Source organism: Onychomys torridus, chromosome 20 (genome assembly GCF_903995425.1).
Source record: "Onychomys torridus chromosome 20, mOncTor1.1, whole genome shotgun sequence".
NCBI lineage: Eukaryota > Metazoa > Chordata > Mammalia > Rodentia > Cricetidae > Onychomys > Onychomys torridus.
This window is the reverse complement of record NC_050462.1, coordinates 47,863,025-47,885,845: the sequence shown is the minus strand read 5'-3', so window position 1 is coordinate 47,885,845 and position 22,821 is coordinate 47,863,025. Positions and strand designations below refer to the sequence as shown.

The 22,821-nt window shown below is 37.6% G+C and overlaps 2 protein-coding genes across 2 annotated transcripts; both read left to right on the top strand.

Annotated features, from left to right (window-relative positions):
- The first annotated feature begins 489 nt into the window (after nucleotides 1–489).
- LOC118571043 (olfactory receptor 6C76-like) lies at nucleotides 490–3,691 on the top strand. Its single transcript, XM_036169927.1, has 2 exons — nucleotides 490–532; nucleotides 2,759–3,691. Exons 1-2 carry the CDS (start codon nucleotides 490–492, stop codon nucleotides 3,688–3,690), a joined length of 975 nt encoding a protein of 324 aa, XP_036025820.1. The 3' UTR covers nucleotide 3,691.
- Nucleotides 3,692–17,934: 14,243 nt separating this feature from the next.
- Nucleotides 17,935–18,870, top strand: LOC118570844 (olfactory receptor 10P1-like). The gene has a single exon (XM_036169494.1). The coding sequence runs from the start codon at nucleotides 17,935–17,937 to the stop codon at nucleotides 18,868–18,870; it is 936 nt and encodes a 311-aa protein (XP_036025387.1).
- Nucleotides 18,871–22,821: the final 3,951 nt, after the last annotated feature.

Below are 22,821 nucleotides of genomic sequence, written 5' to 3'. Positions count from 1 at the left end.
TAGCTCAGTATGCCTTCTGTGCTTTTGCAAATATTTATATTTTAATATTTTTCAAAGAGGGGCAGAATTTCCATGAGTAGCTTCTGTTAGGATTTCCATATGAAGAAAAGGGACAACAGTCTCTACATTGTACTTGCATTTATGTGCACTAGTAGCAGCTGACTCCACAGAGAGAAGTATGGTGGCTTAGCTCATTTTATTTTATGAACACATTTAATGAAGGAAAGTATTTAACCACAGCTTCTACTGAATTTTCTGGACAAAAAAGGTTTCAAATTCAGCATCCATAACAAGCATATTGCATTTAAAACTTTAGTGCCTCACAGCAATAAAGCAGACCCCAAATTGTCTAACAGAGAAAAAATCAGAGGACTATAATAGAAAAAAGTAAACTTTTTTTTCTAACATGATTTAGATAATCAGCAAGAAAATATTTTTAATACTAATTTTGTGAGTTGTAAAATTATTGTCTGTTTTTATTGTATCTTGATGATATGCCTATCTATTGACTATATCTTACCTAAATTATCCAGTATGTTTTTATTATCAAATAAAATAATTACATGGAATATTCTATTGTCCCAGGGGATATTTCCTCTTGCTATTTTTGCTTCATTACATGTTTACACAAAACAGGATTGTGTTACCTTTGCAATTCTTTGTATTAAAATGTTGACTAGAAAACACAAAACCATTTGATGTTGTTTCTCCTCTGCTATTTGCAGTCTACATTTCTCCAACAGTGGATACTTCAAAAGCTCATTTCTGCAATTCACCTAATTACTCAGCTTAGCTTTAGGGCACACTCATCAACACCATCTCTCTCCAGAGACATTTTAACTCTGCTTTGCTGGAAGAATCCCTTGTGTCTGTTTTAAGAGAGTAAAAACATAAAATGGAATATGCTTCTTCTGGAAAGAATACTTAGAAAAACCATTTTCTAACAGTAGTATAAAAAGCAAACATTTTAAATTGCAACCCATCTTTCTTTCCCAAGAGTTACCAGAAGCCAAAGTGGAGAATGGAATTTGTCTGTTTTCATAGTTCCCATGGTAAGGACTTTGTTCTTTCTTGGAATTTTAGAAAACAGGCATTTGCTGTTAGGCCTATAACTGGGAATTAAAAGTCATGTTCTGTCTCAACCATTTCCACTCATAGGTCATGTAGCTCTCCATCTTCCACAGATGTTGATTCTTGATTCTCACTCACACTTTCTGTCTCTTCCTCTTTTACCAGCTAAGAGCTTCACCTAGAGAGCAAAAAACATATACACACAGCTTTATGGCCTCTTAGCTGTAAGTATTGCTTCAAACAACTTGACGACATGCCTACTTTCTTCCCATTTTTTCTTTCTTTTCTTTTGTTCCCTTCTTCCCCTTCTCTCTTCTCTATCCCCCTCCTTCCCCATTCTTCTCTCTCCATCTATCTTCTTGAGAGTCTTAGCTACAACCCAAGATACTATGACTTCTGGTTCTGAATCCCTGTTGCTTGTGAGCTCCACTGTTGTGTCTCCACAGCCTTTAGATTTACTACTCAATAGTAAGTTGCAGCCAGAGACACTTTTACTTAATTTTTTAAAAAATACTTTTTCAGCTTTTTGCTGGTCACTGGGACCCAAGGATTTCTCAACTTTCTTTGACCACAAATTGTAGAACTCATTGCTTCAGTGGGTTTAGCTTTTAGCAGTTTCTACCGACACCCAGGATCATATCACCTACCAGATCTCTTCTACTTTACAGATTTTCCTTATATTCATCCCCATAGTATGCTCGTTACTGTGTATAACCCAATTATCTTTCCAAATTTCAGCTACATGCTGTGTAAGCTTGTTATGTATGAAAATCACAATAGACATAAGAGAGAAGTGTGAGCAATTATCCAAAAGCAACTGGCAGTCGGTTAACAAAAACAAAAATGCACTGAGTATTTGGGTTTGAGTCTTCAGCTGTGACCACATGGCACTATATGATTTTAAGTCTATGTTCTGTACCATAGTTCACTTATTCTTTTTCCATTTTCTAATTATTCTGTGCCCTTGGTTCTTTATCTTGCTCTTAGAATCTCATCTGTAAAGTGAAAAAATATTATTTAAAAGGTTTTTAAACTTTGAAATTTTCTGAAAACGGGTTGGGGATTTACCTCAGTGGTAAAGTGCTTGCCTAGCAAGCACAAGGCCCTGGGTTCGATCCTCAGCTTAAAAAAAAAAAGAATTTATTTCTTTAGTATTATATAAATATTGGTTTTGATGGTCCTGACTCATTGGCTAAATTATTAATTCTTCGGACAGTCAAGAACAGTTTTAAATATTTTCTAAAATTGAAAAATAACATGTGTAATGTTTCATTCACAAAAGTAATACATTCCTTTGTTGAGACAGTTTTGAGAATAAATTAATATTTTTCATTTTTAAGTATTTTTATCTAGTTTTCAGATATATCTGCTCATATACTACAACAAAAGACCTGTAGTGGCATTTTTTTCATCTGTCAATGTGCTTGCTAGATCTATCAAATGATTCTTCAACACTAAATAGCTCTAGACTCGAGGCAATCATCAGACATTGACTAGTTTTGTGGTAATTAATATTCACTTTTAAAACTCAGTGTAATTTGGTAGATGATTTAATGTTTCAGGTTGTATATTGTTACAAATCTTCAATGATGTGATGAAACAAACACATATCACAACAAATACAATTCAAACTTATCCTGACTCTCTAATTGATTTCATAATTACAGACCTGGCAGAATACAGGAAGAAATGAAAAATCGAACATCTGTGAAGGAGTTTATTCTTTTGGGATTAACAAATGACCCAAAGCTAAACATATTGGTTTTTATATTTTTATTTCTCACTTATATTTTGAGCATTACTGGAAATCTGACCATTATTACCCTCACTCTGGTAGATTCACACCTCAAGACACCCATGTATTTCTTCCTTCGAAATTTCTCTTTCCTAGAAATCTCATTTACAACAGTTTGTATTCCTCGGTTCCTTGTGAGCATTGTGACAGGGGATAAGACCATCTCCTATAATTCCTGCATGGCCCAAGTGTTCTTCTTCATACTCCTGGGTTCAACTGAATTTTTCCTTCTGGCTGCTATGTCCTATGATCGCTACGTGGCTATCTGTAAGCCCTTGCATTACACCAGAATAATGAACAGCAGGGTCTGCATCCAGCTTATAATTAGCTCTTGGCTCGCTGGATTTCTCATCATCTTTCCACCTGTGATTATGGGGCTTCAACTGGACTTCTGTGACTCCAACATCATTGACCATTTTTCCTGTGACTCCTCTCCCATGCTGCTCATCTCCTGCACAGACACAGCCTTCCTGGAACTCTTGGCATTCTTCCTGGCAGTGTTCACTCTCATGGTAACCTTAACGTTGGTGATTCTCTCCTATCTATTCATCCTTAAGACAATTCTCAGACTCCCTTCTGCTGAGCAAAGGAAAAAGGCCTTCTCTACCTGCTCCTCACACATGATTGTTGTCTCCATTTCCTATGGAAGCTGCATCTTCATGTATGTCAAAACTTCAGCGAAGGAAGGAGTAGCTTTGACTAAGGGGATAGCAGTGCTCAACACCTCTGTCGCTCCAATGCTGAATCCTTTTATTTACTCCCTTAGAAACAAGCAGGTGAAAGAATCCTTTAAGAACTTGGTCAAAAAAATGTGTGTCAAATAAAATTTAAAGGTAAAGAAATTTACTGCTTCAGTTCAAAAAAATTATATGCAATGTGTATTCACATTATTTTATTTCCTCATACACTGCTGTATTCAACTTAGCTGAATGTTTTATAATCTTTTCCATTTCAGCTTTACTTGACACAGTTATCATTTTAAAATTTAGATGCCCCTTAAAATTTTCTGAGTGTGACTTATTTGATGTCACCAAAATGGGAATGGTATTTTAAATTTTATTTTCAAATAATTTATCCTTTGAGCAACAAGTAACTGAAAAATCATTTTCCCACCATATAAGCACTGAATAAAATGATATCTTCCATGAGGCAATGTCTCCTATCCATGCTGTGTGTCTATTTCTCACTGTATCTCCAAAGGTCTAGTCACATTAAATATTGCCCTGTGCAATTCAATGCATTGATATTATTTCTTTGTTGTTTATTCCACCCTTTATTATTATAATGTATGGTACTTGATGCTTTTTTACTCAAATTCCATAAGTTGCTATAAGAATTACTGGGAGCTAGAGAGATGGCTTAGCAGTTAAAAGCACACAGTGGCTCACAACCATCTATAGTGGGACAGATCCCCTCTTCTAGTGCAAATTCATACATGCAGATAGACCACTCATAAACATAAAATAAATAAATAAATCTTTTGAAAAAGAATTACTATGGCTCCCAAACCCTGGCCACAAAGCATACTTAGGTTGGTTTGCTAATACTGAACTTAAAGCTTCCTTGGAAAGAGCCTCTGTTTCCTGATGTACGGATTTCTCTGGCAGTAAAAGCTAATATTTGTTCTATGCCCCAGATAGTTCTCAAAATTCCTGGCATACTCATAATATCTTAAGTTGTTTTCCAATATTTCTATGGTTTAGTCTTTTTTCTAAAGTATTGACTTTTTGTGGACTTTGAAAGATGTGGGGCTATATATAATGATATGTACTTTTCCTATGAAAGGTTGTTATAGGTGTGTGTGTGTGTGTGTGTGTGTGTGTGTGTGTGTGTGTGTGTGACTGCCAGGGGCCATGGTAGTATACATCAAGTGACAACTAATATTCAAAAAGTTGACCCACCAGACAAGTAACTCTCTGATGGGAAGCCCCACTTAGTAAGGACCATGGGATCAGTGACTGTAAATGACTGGTTGTTTCTTCTGTAGTTTTTCTTATGTACCATTAGATTTCTTCCAAAAAAAACAGCTATGGATATTTTCCCATTGCTTGTGTGTTTATCTCATGAAAATATTCCATCTTTGTGCACACATATTGCTGTGGATTGTCGGGAAGATGATTTCTGCTTAAGCTGTATAATTTTGATGAATAGAAATAATATTAAGATATTTTTATATTCTGACTGACACAGAAAAATAACTGTATTCTCAGTTACAAAGACAACTATTCACATAATGAGCTAAGACCTCAGAACAAATCCAAAATAGACCAGTTGCTCCTGGAAACTAACTGCACAAGGGCAAGTTCCCAAGTGTCTGTTTGTTGAACCAAAGTCAGGCTGATGACGTTAAGACATAAACTCGCCACAGCAATTGACTTTTTGCACGTACTCCTAGCCTCAAGGTCCAGCCAAATAATTGTTTATTATTTAAGTCCTGAATTTCAATGTCACTCTCTGTCTGGAAACACTAACCATTCAGAGCTATATACTCATTTTATTCATCATGCCCAGTCAGCATGGTCTCCCTAGCCTGAGAGAAACCATGTGATTCCTTAAGTGTATCAGAATGGCTCTCTCTTATTGTTTACTCAAGGAAATGCTTTGTGACCCTGAAAATGTAACTCAAATTTGCCAAGAGTTTCTGATGTGGAGTCAGAGATGTGTATGTAGGGCAGAAATATATGTGTAGAGGAGAGTGAATGAATGAGAGAATGAATGAGTGAAGAGTGAATTAATGATGTAGCAATATGTGAAGGAATATAGTAGAGTAGAGAGAAGATAGGTGTATAGAAGAGAGACGTGGAGCTATTTTAAAAAGGGATTTAACTATGTATAGAGATGTATGTCTATGCAGGAGAGATATGTAGTTGGAGAGAGAGATATAACTGCGTGAAAAGAGATAGAGATGTATGACTGTGCGGGAGAGAGAGGTATGAATATAAAGAGAAAGATGTGGCTGTATATAAAGAATGTATCTATAGGGAGACAGAGAGATTTTCAGAAAGAGATTTTTTTAAGATGATGTAAAAGAGAAAGTTACTATCAGAAAATGTGTTTCCGTATTTACCCCTCAGATAGAAAAGTCTAGCCCTCACAGCATTCATGGATTTTTTTGCATACCCTGGAGGCAATATTAAAGCAGGTTTCCTAAAGGCTGTCCATATGTAACCAAGCTGCTCAGTCTGTATAATATTACTTGTATGTATACATTTTCAAGGTAAACTACACAAAACTTAGCTGAAATGGCTTATGTTAATAACCAATAAGTGAAAATAAGTATAACTTTCTCTAGGTAACTTTATTGAGAAATGTATTCAATGATAATTGAATGGGGATGAGGTAAGAAACCCACAAGTAAATAGTTTCATAATAAAATTCAGCTGCTTTTTTCTCATCAGATTGTTTCTGGACTTTTTTCGTTTCTAGACTTATTTTTAAATTAGATTCTAGACTTTAGAAAATTGATTTGGAGCCAGGCATGGTGGCTTAGGCCCTTAATCTCAGCACTCAGGAAGCAGGGGAAGGTAGATCTTTAATAGCTGGAGACCAGCCTGCTCTACATAGTGAGTTCCAGGACAACCAGGACTACATAATAGAGCTACTCCATCTCAAAACCGCTTGATTCAGTCAATCTTTCCAGCTTAACCACTTGTTCAGTTTGGTAACTGATCTTTTGAATTCCCTCATCTAGTATTATTTTATTTACCTAAAGTATAAATATTTAGTTTGATAATGGACAAAGATATCATTTTATGAATTTTTACTGGAGCAATGGTCTTAACAAGGTGGATATGATATTCTCTAAGTGAACATTTTTTTATTTAAATTTTTTTTCATTTTACATACTAACCACAGTTCTCCCTCCCCTCCTCCCATTACCCCCGCTCCCGGCTGCACACCCCCATCCATTCCTCAGAGGGGAGTCAAGAAAGTCTGGCACATTAAGTTGAGGCAGGACAAAGCCCCTCCCCCCTGCATCAAAGCTGAGCAAAATATTGCACCAGAGGAAATGGACTCCAAAAAGCTAGTTCACGCACCAGGGATAAATCCTGGTCCCACTGCCAGGGGCCCCACAAACAGATCAAGTCACACAACTGTCACCCAAATTCAGAGGGCCTAATCAGGTCTCATGCAGGTTCCCCAGCCTTCAGTCCAGAGTCCATGAGCTCCCACTAGCTCAGATCAGATGTCTCTGTGATTTTTCCCATCATGATCTTCACACACACACACACACACACACACACACACACACACACATTCATACAATCGCTCCTCCCTCTCTTCAACTGGACTCGAGGAGTTTCGCACAGTGCCTAGCTGTGGATCTCTGTGTCTGCTTCCATCAGTTACTGGATGAAGGCTCTATGATGACACTAAGGGTAGTAAGGAATCTGATTAGAGGGGAAGGCCAGTTCAGTTCAGTCACCCTCTCCACTATTTCTAGGAGTCTTAGCTGGGGTCATCCTTGTGGATTCCTGGGAATTTCCCAAGCATCAAGTTTCTCCCTAGCCCCATAATGGCTCCCTCTATATGTCAGAAAATGGAAAGATCTCCCATGCTCATGGATAGGCAGGATTAACATAGTAAAAATGGCGATCTTACCAAAAGCAATCTACAGATTCAACACAATTCCCATCAAATTACCAACACAATTCTTCACAGATCTGGAAAGAATAATACTCAACTTCATATGGAAAAACAAAAAACCCAGGATAGCCAAAAGAATCCTGTACAATAAAACAACCTCTGGAGGCATCACAATCCCTGACCTCAAGCTCTACTATAGAGCTACCATAATAAAAACAGCTTGGTACTGGCATAAAAACTGACATGTGGCCCAATGGAACCAAATTGAAGACCCTGACATTAACCTGCACACCTATGAACATATAATTTTTGACAAAGAAGCCAAAAATGTACAATGGAAAAAAGAAAGCATCTTCAACAAATGGTGCTGGCATAACTGGATGTCAATGTGTAGACGGCTGCAAATAGATCCATATCAGTCACCATGCACAAAACTTAAGTCCAAGTGGATCAAAGACCTCAACATAAATCCAGCTACTCTGAACCTGATAGAAGAGAAAGTAGGAAGTAGTCTTGAATGCATTGGCACTGGAGATTACTTTCTAAATATAACACCAGTAGCACAGACACTGAGAGAAACAATCCATCAATGGGACCTGTATATCAAGATATCTCTTTCCTAGCTCTCACTCTCTGTCCCTCCCCCTGCTCGACCACCCGTGTTTTCTTACAGCAGCAGTTCAATCTACTTTCTTTCAGGTTCATCTTCACATAAAAGAAAAAAGGCTGTCATCAAGAAAATGAAAAGCAGAAAATAGTGACAAGGATATAGGAGAAAGAGTCCTTATATATTTTTATGAAAATGTAGATTAGTCCTACTACTACAGACATTAACACAGAAATTTGAGCTAATATGTGATTCAGCTATAAAATCCCTGGGTCCCCAACTGAAGGAACCTAAGCTAACACACAACAGAGGCACCTGCATATCTGTGGACTCTTCACATTTGCAAAGTCACAGATTTAACCTAGATGTCCTTCAACAGATAAAGAAGAAAATGTGGCATATATACATGATGGAGTATTATTTAGCCATAATATATCATTTTCAGGAAAATGGATAGAACTGGATATCATCAAATTCAGTGAAATGAGCCAGTTCAGAAAGACAGGAATCCCACATTTCTTCTATTATACAGAATCTAGTTTTTTGTTTTAGCTGAGAATTGAAAGTAGGACTATTTAGGAAATGGGAGAGGAACAAAGGGGAGACCAAAGGAGACAAAAGAGAATAATAAGAAATAAAAGTGATGAAATTACATTATACAGCTGCATGAAAATGACATAGTGAAATTCATTATTTTGGACAAATACTATACACTTATAATTTTTTAAGAAACAAAGAAAAGCAAAAAAAATGTTTGGATGCCCCATCATCCAAAGTTCAGGGTTCTTTGAATAATATCAATATATGTGTGAGATGGCTTACCCAGATAAACTCAGCCTCATGTGATTTATGTGCCTGATACTATGACTTCAGCCCCACAAACACTCTCTGTTGTCCCAACTATTAAGTACTATTTTATCTTTATCATTGCAAAGGCTGAACCACAGACTTGCATTCCCATGAGTTGGGTGCCTGTATTCATTGGAATCCTGGAATTCATAATGCTAGTGAATTGTCTAAATGTAGCTGTGAAATAATTAGTCTTATATCTGAATTCTCACTGTGTCCTCTCTAAATCTTCAATGCCTCTTGGTTTACTTTGAGAAGTTTTTGCTATTTCTCAAACTCACTCAACTAGAACTCATTGTCTTTCCCAAGACTCTTCACATCTGCACTGAAAATATTATCTCTTCATTTTGATTTGTAGTATAGTTTCTCCAGTTGGAATTGTTTTATGGAACAGCTATATTCCAACCCTGAAATTCATATTTTTCTTACTAAAAACTACTTAATAACCAAAGTGAGTGTCTTTTCACTAACAATATTAATTAAGAAGATAATTTGAGGCAACTTCTCAGCAAGCAATCTGTCCATCAGCAGTCTTTTTCTTTGCTTCATGTGAAGCCTACCATCACAGGTGACATTCTACATTCCTACAATTCATAATAGCTCTCTAGGGAACCAGAGTAAAGGGTTGACAAAATTAATTAGTCAGACATGCACTTCTTTTTCTATCTCTGGGGACAATTATTGCTATGTTTCCCTTTTACAAATTCCTCTAGTATTATACTCCAAAGTAGGCAAATGTGTCTGTGGCTTTTGGAGAGACTTTTGGAAAGTGATATGACTAAACAATATCAGAAAATCAAAATATATACAGCATTTGTATGACATGACAAAAATTTTCGAAGTATGGTGACTCATTTTTTCTCATCCTTATTAACTGGTATTTAAATTAGAAAGAGATGATACAATGAAGAACCTTTTAAAGTGCTTAAATTTTAATAATTAAGTGAGTTTACAAAAATGACTTTGTCTGATAAAAGGAATAAGTGTGAAGTGACATTTTCTTACCTAAAACAGTTTATTTCCTTGATTACAGATAATCAGCAAAGTATATTGGGACTATGCCTGGAAAAAAAGATGAAATTGAGTATGTATGTAGTCTACATCTACACTGCATTTACCTTTATAAATCAAAGAAATCAACCATTATTTTTTATTATGTTGTGAAGACATCTTGTCAATTCTTACCTTAGTGTTTCTGCCTAGATATTCCTCAATTTGTTGCAGCATGGTTATAGAATATACAGCACACAAGAGAGTTTATTTTCCTAGCTAGCAAAAAAAAAGCCACAAAAACCAACCTTTACATGGTGCTTTCTGCTATGCTAGAGAGGATGTGGAGCATGCTTTCGGTTATGCTAGAGAGGATGTGGAGAAAGGGGAACACTCCTCCACTGTTGGTGGTAGTGCAAACTTGTGCAACCACTTTGGAAATCAATCTGGAGATATCTTAGAAAATTGGGAATAAATCTACCTCAAGACCCAACTATACCACTCTTGGGAATATGCCCAAAGGAAGCTCAATTATATCACAAGGGCACTTGCTCAACTATGTTCATAGCAACATTATTCATAATAGTCAGAACCTGAAAACAACCTATGTAACCTGAAGCTTTTCTGTGTCCCACCTGACCCCACAGCAGCTTATAAAATAATCATTCAAAAGCTTAATATTAATTGCAAACTGTTTGGTCAATGGCTCAGGCTTGTTGCTAGCTAGCTATTACATCTTAAATTAACCCATTTCTATTAATCTCTGTATTGCCACATGTCTCATGGCTTTACCTGTGTTCTATTTCATCTTGCTCCCCCTAGCAGCTTTCAGTATTTCTTCTACTCTTCCTTTCTTCTCCCTGTATCTTTCTTGGGTTTCCTGCCTGGCTATATCCTGTGTTGCCATAGCCCAAAACAGCTTCTTTATTAACCAATAATAGCAACACCTATTCATAGCATACAGAAAGACTATCCCATAGCACTTCCCCTTTTCTGTCTAATCAAAAGAGTTTTTAACTTTAACATAGTTGTGGTGGTATATTGTGTACCCTAATAAAGCTTGCTTGAGGATCAGAGGACAGAGTCAGCCATTAGATTAGAAATAGAGGCCAGACAGTGGTGGCACATACCTTTAACCCTATCACTCAGGAGACAGAGATCCATCTGGATCTCTGTGAGTTCAAGGCCACACTGAAAACAGAGCCAGACAGTGGTGACACAAACTTTTAATCTCAGTACTGAGAAGCACACACACCTTTAATCCCAAGAAGTGATGGTGGGATGGAGAAACATACACAAGGCATGAGAAAACAGGAACTAAGGCAGTTCAGCTGAGACCCTTTCAGGTGAAGAGTCAGAGGCTTTCAGTCTGAGAATATAGGATCAGCTGAGGAGTTGGCAAGTTGAGGTAGGCTGTGGCTTGCTCTGCTTCTCTGATCTTTCGGCTTTCTCCCTGATATCTGGCTCTGGGTTTTTTATTTAAAAGACCATCTAAGATTTGAACAACACATGGCAAAATTATATATAGCAAAACAGTTATCAAACAATAATTATGGTTATAATATCTAGTCTATTTATATTTGGCAAAATTAAAGGAAATATTCAGTCATCTATCCTATTTTTGTGAGTCTAAAGTTTTATCAAAACTAAGGAAAACTATAACTATCTAGTCTTCAACTCTATCAAAGACCCCAGACAGATATAATACTATCTAAGTAAATAGGAAATGTATTGTAAGCAACTTGCAAAAATCTAGAAATGACAGAGACATCTGGCTGCCTGGACAGTCACCCAAATTTCCTCTGTAACATTGGGGCTTCTATGTTCAGCCTACAGGCCTAGAGTATCTGGAAGAGTTTTCAGTGGAACAGGAAATTTAAAGGACTGGTCCACCTAATGGCAAAGTTTATCAGTCACTTTCCTCTGTGTCCTGCAGAATGTCTGAGCTATTAGTAATCTTGGAAGATGTATTGTTTAACTTTCAAAACTCCAGAAGATATAAAGGAAGGCATGCAGTATAAATTGGAATAGAATTAGATGAGGGATCTGCAATTTATGCCAAAGCATTCCTGTAGATGGAAGTTTCTGTCCCTCCAGCAATTCCCAAATACCTGGCAGACACTTCCCAAATAATTGACTTGGAGGCTTAATATTACTTATGAATGCTCAGCCAGTAGCTCAGGCTTATTACTAACTAGTTCTTACACTTAAATTAACCCATAATTCTTATCTATATTTAGACACATGGCTTGGTACCTTTTCTCAGTATGGTATTCTCATCTTGCCTCCTCTGTGTCTGGCTGGCAACTCCTGAATCTGCCCTTCCTCTTCCCAGAATTCTCCTAGTCTGATTGTCCCGCCTATACTTCCTGCTTGGCTACTGGCCAGTCAATGCTTTATTAAACCAGTTCGAGTGACAAATCTTTACAGTGTACAAGAGCGAGCATTATCCCACACCATTTCCCCTTTTTATCTAATCAAAAAGGAAGGTTTTAACTTTAACACAGTAAAATTACATATAACAGTTAAAAAACAGTTATCGAGCAAGAATTACTGTTACAATATTTAGTCTATTTGTGTTTGTGAAAGGTCAGTTTCCTGTGCATTCATAAACTTACTTATGTGTTCTCCAGTCTATACAATTGGTTTACATATTGAAAACAGCCAATTATCTATCTTATCTTGGTGAGTTCAAAGTTTTGTATCTTTGAGTTTACCCTTTTATCATGTACCATTCTCTTCTAACCCTAAAACAATCACTATAAACAAAGCAAAACATTCTCTGTCTGTTGTAGCAGACAAGTACTGAACCAGGCACCCAAATAAAGATCAAATGCGGCCATTCTCTTGGAGATGCACAAAAATAACATTGTGAGATTAAGGTGATCACAGTGTGTTCAAGGTCTTTCTAAATAAGTACAATTTCAGTTGAGACTTCATGAATGAAAATTTATATAGGCATGTAATAACAATTAGTAAAAAATAAGAGAACATCAATTTGAAGGAAAATAGGGAGGAGCATATAGGAGGATTTGAACAAAGGAAATTGAATGGATAGATGTAATTAAATTATAATTTCAAATATAAACAAAAAAATAAGAATTTTAAAAAGAAAAGCCATGTGTGGATAGAGCTGTGGAGGAGATGGTAGTGCATGGGAGAGGAATAAATTTTAAAAATATTTAAATAAAAGAAAAGAAAAAGAAGATTCACAGTTGTATTAAGCAAGGAGGGGCTGGTTGATTTCAAGAAGAGTAGAGAGGTAAGGACAAACAGAGAAAGTGAGAGAACAGTGAGGATGGCAAATGTCAACCCGAGAAATGTCAACCCGAGGGCACCAGGGGCTGAGGGGGAAGTCCAGGTTGTTTCAGACAACACAGAGGTCTTCTTTATTCTACCCCCAGACTTCTCCTTCCCAGAATAATAATACTGAGAAAGCCGAACTCTGTTTGAGGTCCTACTCAGTACAGCTGCACTGACTTGAGAGAAACAGGTTGCCAGAATCCCAGTCCTTCTTATAGAAACCCCTAAAGTAACCACACAGGCAATGGCCTCACTATAACACTTGCACTTCCAAAGCAAACCGAGCATGAGCAGCAATATGACTGAGTCAAGATTCAGTTATTAACTAAGAGTATCTGCCAGAAGTGTCTTTATTTAACAGGGATATGAGATTTCATACACAGGAAAAATGTCCCGGGGAGAGTCCACACATATGAGGCAGGGAGGCTCTCAAGCCTCATGACATCTGTGAACAAGAAAATACAAAGAGAAGGCCATTGCATCCAGGAGAAAGAATAGGAGAGATGAAAGCAGGGACAGCCATTAGTTTTTATTTTAGGAAAAAGAGGATGGATACAGCCAACATTGGAAACATAGACACAATTATTTCACCCAATGACACTACCATAGCTCAGGGCCTCCAAAGTCCCCTGGGGATGAAGTCACTATACCAACCTCAAAATAGTTGTGGGCACCACAGAGGCTGACTTTCAAGGAGGAAGAAGGAAATGGTAGGCTTCCCTGTGCTCAGCATCTCTTGCCCTAACTGGGTGACCACTTTTACATATCCTAGGTAAGGACCACACACAATGCAATATACACTTGGGCTTTTGTCTGATAGAGAAAGAGAAGGCAAAGGGTAGAGCAGGGCCCTCTTAGAACCCTGTCTTTGGGGGACCAATACCTGTTCCTGGGCACAGAAGGAAAGAATCCTGGAGAGGGTTTTTTAGTCTTAACTGTTTTCTTTACAGATATATGATCCAGATGTCACATCTTGGTGAGGAGAAAATCTCAAAAAGGTATAGGAAACAGTGGGGAATTTCTTCCAGATAAAATTGCACATAACAGAGAAAAGCCGATGTATATACAAACAGACAATGCAAACATTTGATGTGTAAGGTAAGCAAATACACTGTTGTTGGGAAGACATGCCATGTGATGTGTTGTGATTATATGCTGTGTATTTTTATGCTGTGTAGGATGAGACAATGTATTGCATGTGGGTCTGAGAATTTCCATGTGGCCTGCCAGGTGGTAATCATAGCTTCCATATGTCTATGACCAACATCTTTTTTTAGGGTCCTCCTAATGATCTCCATCTCAGGATTTACAGATAGAGCTGCCTGCATTCTACTTTTCTGTCCTACACTTGCCTGATGAATGTTCTCTCTCTCTCTCTCTCTCTCTCTCTCTCTCTCTCTCTCTCACACACACACACACACACACACACACACACACACACACAATGTGGGGGTGGGGTTGAGAATCAGGTATCCACCTCTTAGATGACATATTGAGGCAAAATTTACTCAGAGAATTGAGAGAAGTGATCACAGTGTATCAAAGGTAACATGGAAATAGAAGGGAGGACAGACTGGCTTCCTCAGCTTTTGTTAGAAAGGAAGATTGGGATTGCTTTCAGCAAATCTTAAGGAGATTTATATATATAATAATATATATATAATACAGCAGGACACACACAAAAAAAATGTGTATACAACCAGTACTTCCATTTCTGGAAATTTACCCTAAAAAAGTAAATGGAGATACCCCCAAAGATACTGTTTACATCACATATAATCCCCACAAAATGGAACAATTTAAGCTGCAAAAGTATGCATTGAGTTTATTAAGTGTTATTGGAGAAAATCAATAGATTAATAGAAGAACTGCTATTTTTATTGTTATTGTTTGGGGTCTTGTTTTGTTTTGTTTTTTATTTTCAAGGACCATTTGGATCACTGTATGATTTTATGGTAAAATGCCTATAGGAAATATTGAAGTGATTGGAAGAAGATAAAATAATGTGCATACTATAGTTATAAGTATAACACTATAAGTGTTCAGCAGAACAAAGGCTTGAGGACATTTACAAGGAAGGAAAAACTCAGCACAGGTGATCAAAATCACAAATTTCTTTATGCTAAATATTTCTTAAATATTTTAATTGAAAAATAATACTTGAAATCTTTTAAAATGGAGGATCTATTACATATTATCTAAGTGGATGTGGGCACTGGGAGGACCTATGATCACTGAGGTTAGCTACTTCTGTTCAAACTTGCTCCATGCAAGTGCATTTTTCCAAAGTACATGGCTTAAATACACAATTCTGGCTCTGCTACCCACTATCTGATCTTAAGTGGGTAGTTTAAACCTAGGGGCTATAGTTCCTTTTCTATAATGACAATTAGGTTGGTACTCATGTTTGTATATAGACAACTGAGAAACCACAGAACTCCCATCATGTAGCAATCTCTAAATGTAAGCTTTAGGCAAACTATATGGGGAAAGGACAAAGTGCAGTGCAGGTTAGGTCCATGAGCAATGGCACAAACTACAACCCTCTTTCCTGAGTTAGAAAGTAAGCTAATGATTAGACTGAACTCATTTCGAGATGGCCATAGAGAATGAATGGCTGGTAAACCTTAGGACCTGTGGCTTCTAGAGACTGAAGACACAATGTTCTGCCTTTTCTTACCTTGTTACCTAACTTTAAATTAGTCATTTCATCTTTCCATTCATTTAATCTGTCCCCATCTGTGAAACTGGGATTCATTACACTATCTTGCATATGTCTAGGGAAGACTTCACATTTAGAGTACTGTGCTAGTTAAATTTACCTCTGTGATACTTGATAACTTAGTGGCTATGAACACAGATTCTAGAGTTGGAAAGACATAGACTTGAGCCCAATCTTACTTACTATATAAATGGCTTGGGCAAAGTTACTGAGGCTGTCTATGATTTCATTCCCTCATCTTCAAAAAGGAGAAAAGAGCCAGGCAGTAGTGGCACACACCTTTAATCCCAGTACTCAGGAGTCAGAGGCAAGTGGATCTCTGTGAGTTGGAGCCCAGCCTGGTTTACAGAGTGAGTTCCAGGATGGGCTGCAAAGCAACACAGAGAAACCCTGCCTCAAAAAGAAAGAAAAAGAAAGGAAGGAAGGAAGAAAGAAACAAAGAAAGAAACAAAGAAACAAAGAAAGAAAGAAAGAAAGAAAGAAGAAAAAAAGAAAGAAAGAAAGACAGAGAGAGAGAGAAAGAGAGAGAAAAAGAAAAAAGCAAGAGAAAAGGAAAGTTTTATACTGTTGTATCAGTGATTTGATGAATATTAAGCCTTAGGCAAAGCACACTGTAGCAATGAGGAACCTTGGAAACATTAACAACTTCTCCCACCCCCCCATGTCCTGCAGGATCTCACACTGGAAGTAACAGTAGGAAGTCCCAACTGTGTATGTATCTCATGAGAGTATGAATTAAAAAAAAAATGATCTCTTCAAGTAAATTTTTTCAAGTAATTTAGGACTGTCTGGTAAAAAGAGGGGTTAGAATGTCAATAAACCACTACGTATGTGTCCAAACACACTGTAATTAGGACTTTTCCTATAGCCAGAAGAGGCCAATGCTGGAAAGAACTGCCTCAGCCCACTACTATTCAAACACACCAAAAAACATCTTTCTAAATGTTTACATAAAATGTTAATGTTGTTCATAGAAATACTTAACCCTAAATGTCTTTTTTAATCCTGAAATGCCATGGATAAATATTTCTAAGTATAAGGAACACACATGCTGCCATGGGGATTAAACTAAAGCCTGAAGGATAAGTGGGATTTTAACCCATAAAGAATGTGCTAGGACAGTATAAAATGTTTAGCTGATCACAAGGACTTAGATTAAAAAGAAAGGAATCAGGGCTGAAGAGATGGCTCAGAGGTTAAGAGCACCGACTGCACTTCCAGAGGTCCTGAGTTCAATTCCATTACAACCATCTGTAATGAGATCTGGTGCCCTCTTCTGTATACATAATAAATAAATCTTAAAAATAGAAAGGAAGGAAGGGAGGGAGAAAGAAAGGAAGGAAGGAAGGAAGGAAGAAAGAAAGAGAGAGAGAGAAAGGAAAGAAGAAAGGAAGAGAGAGAGAAAGGAAGAAAGAGAGAATGAAAGAAAGAAAAAGGAAGAAAGAAAGAAAGAAAAAGAGAAAGCAAGAAAGAAAAAGAAAGAGAGAGAGAGGAAGGAAGGAAGGAAGGAAGGAAGGAAGGAAGGAAGGAAGGAAGGAATCAGGGTAGGTGCCAGAATCCCTAATTATGATGTGTCTATGCTGTCATGTAACAAATACTCACATTATTATAGATCATCCTCAATCCTAAGCACGTTGTGATGATCATTAGACACTACCTTGAGACAGTTCCTGTTGTGGCCATTTGAGTTTCAGTTTCAGTGTGTTGAGTACAAACGGCACAACAATGGCTTCACTTCAAGCACAAAGTGGAAGGTGAGACAGAGAAAGTGAACATGGATGATATACAGGCTTTGGAGTCAAAAGGCATGGATCAAATCACAGCCATGCTGTTTCCTTATTATTAGTTCATACGAGTTTAATCTCTGAGATCCAAGGCAGGCCCATCTGAAAACGGAAGACACCAGCTGTCTTAGAGTTGAGAAGGAACTGTGTGGAAAGTATTTGACTGCGTTACAGAAATGTTATTTCTCTTTCTTAGCTGTGCAAAGCTCGTGCTCTGCCTGGAGTGATGGCTGAGGAAAACCAAACTGCAACACCTGAGTTCCTCCTGTTGGGGTTCTCCGACCTCAGAGCCCTTCAAGGGCCACTGTTCTGGTTGGTGCTTCTGGTCTACCTGATAACTTTGCTGGGCAACTCACTGATCATCTTTCTTACGCAAGCCAGCCCTGGGCTGCACTCCCCCATGTACTTCTTCCTACGCCATCTCTCCGTAGTAGAGCTCCTCTACACCACCGACATTGTGCCCAGAATCCTGGCTGATCTGACCTCCTCTCGCCCACAGACCATTTCCTTCTGGAGCTGTGCAGCCCAGATGTATTTCTTCATTGTTCTGGGCATCTCAGAGTGCTGCCTACTCACAGCCATGGCCTACGACCGTTATGCAGCCATCTGTCAGCCCCTGCACTACTCCACCCTAATGAACCAACGGGCCTGTGCAGCCATGGTGGGAACCTCATGGATCATGGGCATCATCACAGCTACTACTCATTCCTCCCTCATCTTCACTCTGCCTTTCCCCAGACGCCCCATCATTCCACACTTCCTCTGTGACATCCTCCCAGTACTGAGGCTGGCAAGTGCTGGGAAGCACAAGAGCGAAATCTCCGTGATGACAGCCACTGTGGTCTTCATCATGATCCCCTTCTCTCTGATAGTCACTTCTTATGCCCGCATCCTGGGAGCCATCCTGGCCATGGCTTCCACCCAGAGCCGCCGCAAGGTCTTCTCTACCTGCTCCTCCCACTTGCTTGTCGTCTCCCTCTTCTTTGGAACGGCCAGTATCACATACATCCGGCCCCGAGCAGGCTCTTCTGTCACAACAGACCGCATCCTTAGTCTCTTCTACACAGTTGTCACACCCATGCTCAACCCCATCATCTACACCCTCCGTAACAAAGAGGTGACGGGAGCCCTGAAACACATGATGAGGAGGTGGGTTCCCTAACCCTGAGGGGAACCAGAGTGTTCCTGTCATTCACTGTTCCTCCTCCCAGCATTCAGGTGTTCAACTTAAACTTCAGCCTAATAGAATCCTTAAAGAAACCTCAAATAAGCAGATTCTCCTGGTAGAAAGTGCTGGAATTGAGACATAGGTATATATCTTACTTCTTACTCCATACCCCAGATACTCTCTCAGAGCAGGTGTTACTAGGAAACAGCAGAAAGGAGGAGATCCTCGACTTGGGAAAAGAACATCCTCTAGATTGTACCGTACCCTGGGCAAGGTGTCAGAGAATCATGTAAGTCATGAAGGCAGATTTCTATGAACTTGACCCACAATAGGCTCCTAGAACCTGGAGGAATTAACCCACTTTGGGTTATATTTTCTTCCACTTGTGTGAGCTTTTGTCTACTTAGTGATACATTTGCTCTGGGGTCTCCTTCAAGAGGGTATCTGAGGGTACTAGTCACACAATGCCCCTCCCAAGATACCACCATGAAGGGAAGTCAGATTAGTCTATACAAGGCTCTGGAGTTGGGGAAACCTTTTTCCAGGAGACCCTTCCAACAGCCCTTCTGCTTCACAGACATTCCTCCTCTGGAGGAATAACAACCACAGGAATCCTCTGTATTCCCACCTGTCTCCTCATCTAAGTTCGTTTCCATAGAGCCTGCTGTTCCCACAGTCTTCTTATATCTCTGTGTCTTTTCAAAAGCAAGTATTTCAGAAAACTTTCATACACATCTTACCCATCATGTCCACCTACCAAGTTCCCATTCATCCTGTAATGCTCAACTCAATTAATTCCTCCTTGAAATGTGCTGCCTAAGCATATCTCATTGCTATATTATGCCACAACTAGTATGAACTTTTTGAAAAATTGTAATTATTTTTATAGTTTTTCATTTACTATAGATAGCAAGTGCTAATATATGAATGGCACTTAAAGGAAAACTGAAATGGCTTTTAATTTAGTAAATTTAGTACATTCTTTTACTTTATAGTTATAAGAAAATAAAATACACAACAACAGAGAAGTCTTTTGATGTTGATTTTACATAAGACTTCCCAAAAAACTTGCTTTTGTGAACATAAATTTTGTACTTGAAATTTTTAAAGCATTGTTTCTTTGGTACATATCTAAAGGATTAGGTCATCATAATCCAAAGAGATACATGTACACGTGTTTATTGTGATACTATTAATAATAGATAAGAATCAATTGAAGAGTCCATCAACAGACGAATAGATAAAGAAAATATGGTATATATACACAATGGAGCTTTACACAGACATAAGAATAAAATTAAGCTATTTGAAAGATAATGGATATTACTGGGTATCATTATGTTAAGGAAGATAAGCAAAATTCAGATAACTATACTTTCACATCCAGAATATATGTGCTTTAGATGTAAGACACTAAAACAGAGGTAGGACCATTTGGAAGGAGAAAATGTACCATCAGACAGGGGAAACAACAGACAGCAGAGGGAGGAGTAAATAGTACATGATATTCATGTATAAAAATGTGATAGTGAAAAGCCACTGTTTCACACAAAAATATGGTAATTAAAAATGGTAAAAACATGTTAAGAGATAAGTTTAAATGCATTTAAAATATAAGAAAGACTTGCAAGGTCTAGGAAGCAGAAGCTTACTTCAGAAGCTGCAAAGAGTATTCACGGGTATCATGAGTCACTACCACCATTTGCTCTTGCATTCTGGATGCTTCTCTTGATTCTTTTTTTAATATACCAGAATTTTTGTTTCCTTCTTTCCATAAAAGATTATCTTCTGGCACATAAATGGTACAGTTCCCTGCAAACTCCAACTCATTTTTAAATAGTTCTTGCTTTTAATTTTAAATTTGGTGGTAGCTATTGAGACATAGTTGATATACAAGAAGCTGCATTTTAAGGCACATAATCATCCATGAACCCATCATCACAATCAAGTTGATAAAAAATATCCAACAGCTCCAAACCACTGCCTGTCTCCCAATTATCTTTGTTTTGTAATTTAGAAAGAAGGTTTAACATGAAATCTAGGCTTACAAAACATTAAGTGAACCACATACTATTGTCAACTATGATGACACTATTATGTTGTAGATCTTTAGAATTTATTCAACTTGATAACAAAAATGATGCAATCATCGGCCAGAAATTTCCAGTGTCTCTAATTCCTCACATCTGACAACTACCATTCTACCCTCTGTTCTAAGCTGGATTACAGTGATTCCTACATTATTTATCATTCTATGACCTAATTTTTTGGTTTAGAAGTGTCTTCCAAATGTGTTGCATATGTCAAGATTTCCTGATAACTTAAAGATGAATAATATTACATTTTATATATTTCATGCATTTTCTTTTTAAATTATTTCTTTATTCACTAATCTTCAGATAGACATTTAGATAATTTATATGTCTTCCTAGTATAAATGATGAAAATATATGAGTATAAAATTGCTTAGTGAAGGTTATTTTTTCTGTTCTCTTGTAAATATATCCAAGGTGGGATTTCTGGGTCATACAGTAGTTCTGTTTTCAGTGTTTTCAGGAACCGTTATGTTGTTCTCTATAATGATGGAACCACTTTACACTCCCATTAGCCATGTGTTTTGTTATCGTTGTTGTCTGTTGTTATCATTATTGTCACTGAGACAAAGTCAAGCTGTATCTTCAATCTGGCTTGGAACATATGATCATTCAGGATCAGCCTCCTCAGAGCTGAGATTAAAAGCATGAGTACTTTACCCCCTGTGTTTTTGGTTTGCATTCTCCCAATGATAAGAGACGTTGAGAAATTGTCCCCAAGCAAGGTGACTCCCTGAGTATATTCAGGTCCACTGCCTGCTTTATCAATTGAGATATTTTAGCCTTTTAAACTGGTAGGGTCCCTTGAATATTTTGCAAATTAACTGCTCACCTACTATGTTTATGAGTATTTTCTTGATCCCATGAGTTGACTTACTATTGTTTCCTTCACTACACAGAATCTTTTCAATTTGTGGCTTTCTCAATTGTTTACTTTTGCTGAGCTTATATATAACCAGCAAAACAACAGACACTTCATTTTATGAAGATTTCTTTGTCTATTTTTCCCTAGGAATTTCTGTGTATATGCTAGGTCTAAGTCTTTGATCTATTTTACTTGCTTCCACAGGAAGGGACTGTGCAGAGATAGGTTTGCATCCTGACTCGATGCTCTTTTCTTCACATTTATACATCCCTTGTTTTGTGCCTAATTTTAATAGATTATATTATTTATTGATTCTGTTTATATATATTTATTAGTTTTATTTTCATGTAAAATTTAAGGTAAATTGTGGTGGAACAACTTTTGAACACTTATGTATTACACTCATTGCTTAATAAAGAGTTGACTGGCCTATAGCTGGGCAGGTAGAGACTGGGCAGGAGAGTCAGACTTGGAAGACACTGGGAAGAAGGTGGGTGGAGTCTAAAGGATTGCAAGCCAGACACAGAGGAAGAATGATGTATAGAAAATGATGTAACAAGCCATAAGCCATATGGTAAAACCTAGATAAGAAATATGGGTTAATTTAAGTTGTAAGAGCTAGTTAGTAACAAACCTAAGCAACTGGCCAAGTATTTATAATTAATATTAAGTCTCTGTGTGGTTATTTAGGAGCTGGCAAACAGTCCCAACAAAAATCTCTTCAGACAGTAAATATCCAATTTGATTTCTTTGTATGTGAATACCAAGTTTTCTCAATTCTACTTATCATAGAAACTAACCCTTCTCATTGTGGATTCTTGGTAACTTGTGAAAGATCAGTTTCTGGTGCATTCATAAACTTATTTATGTGTTCTCCAGTCTATACAATTGGTTTACATATTTCTCTCTATACTAATACCATACTGTGTTGCCTATAGTAGCTTTCACATTTACTTTGAAATCAGGAAGTCTAATATCCCCAACTGT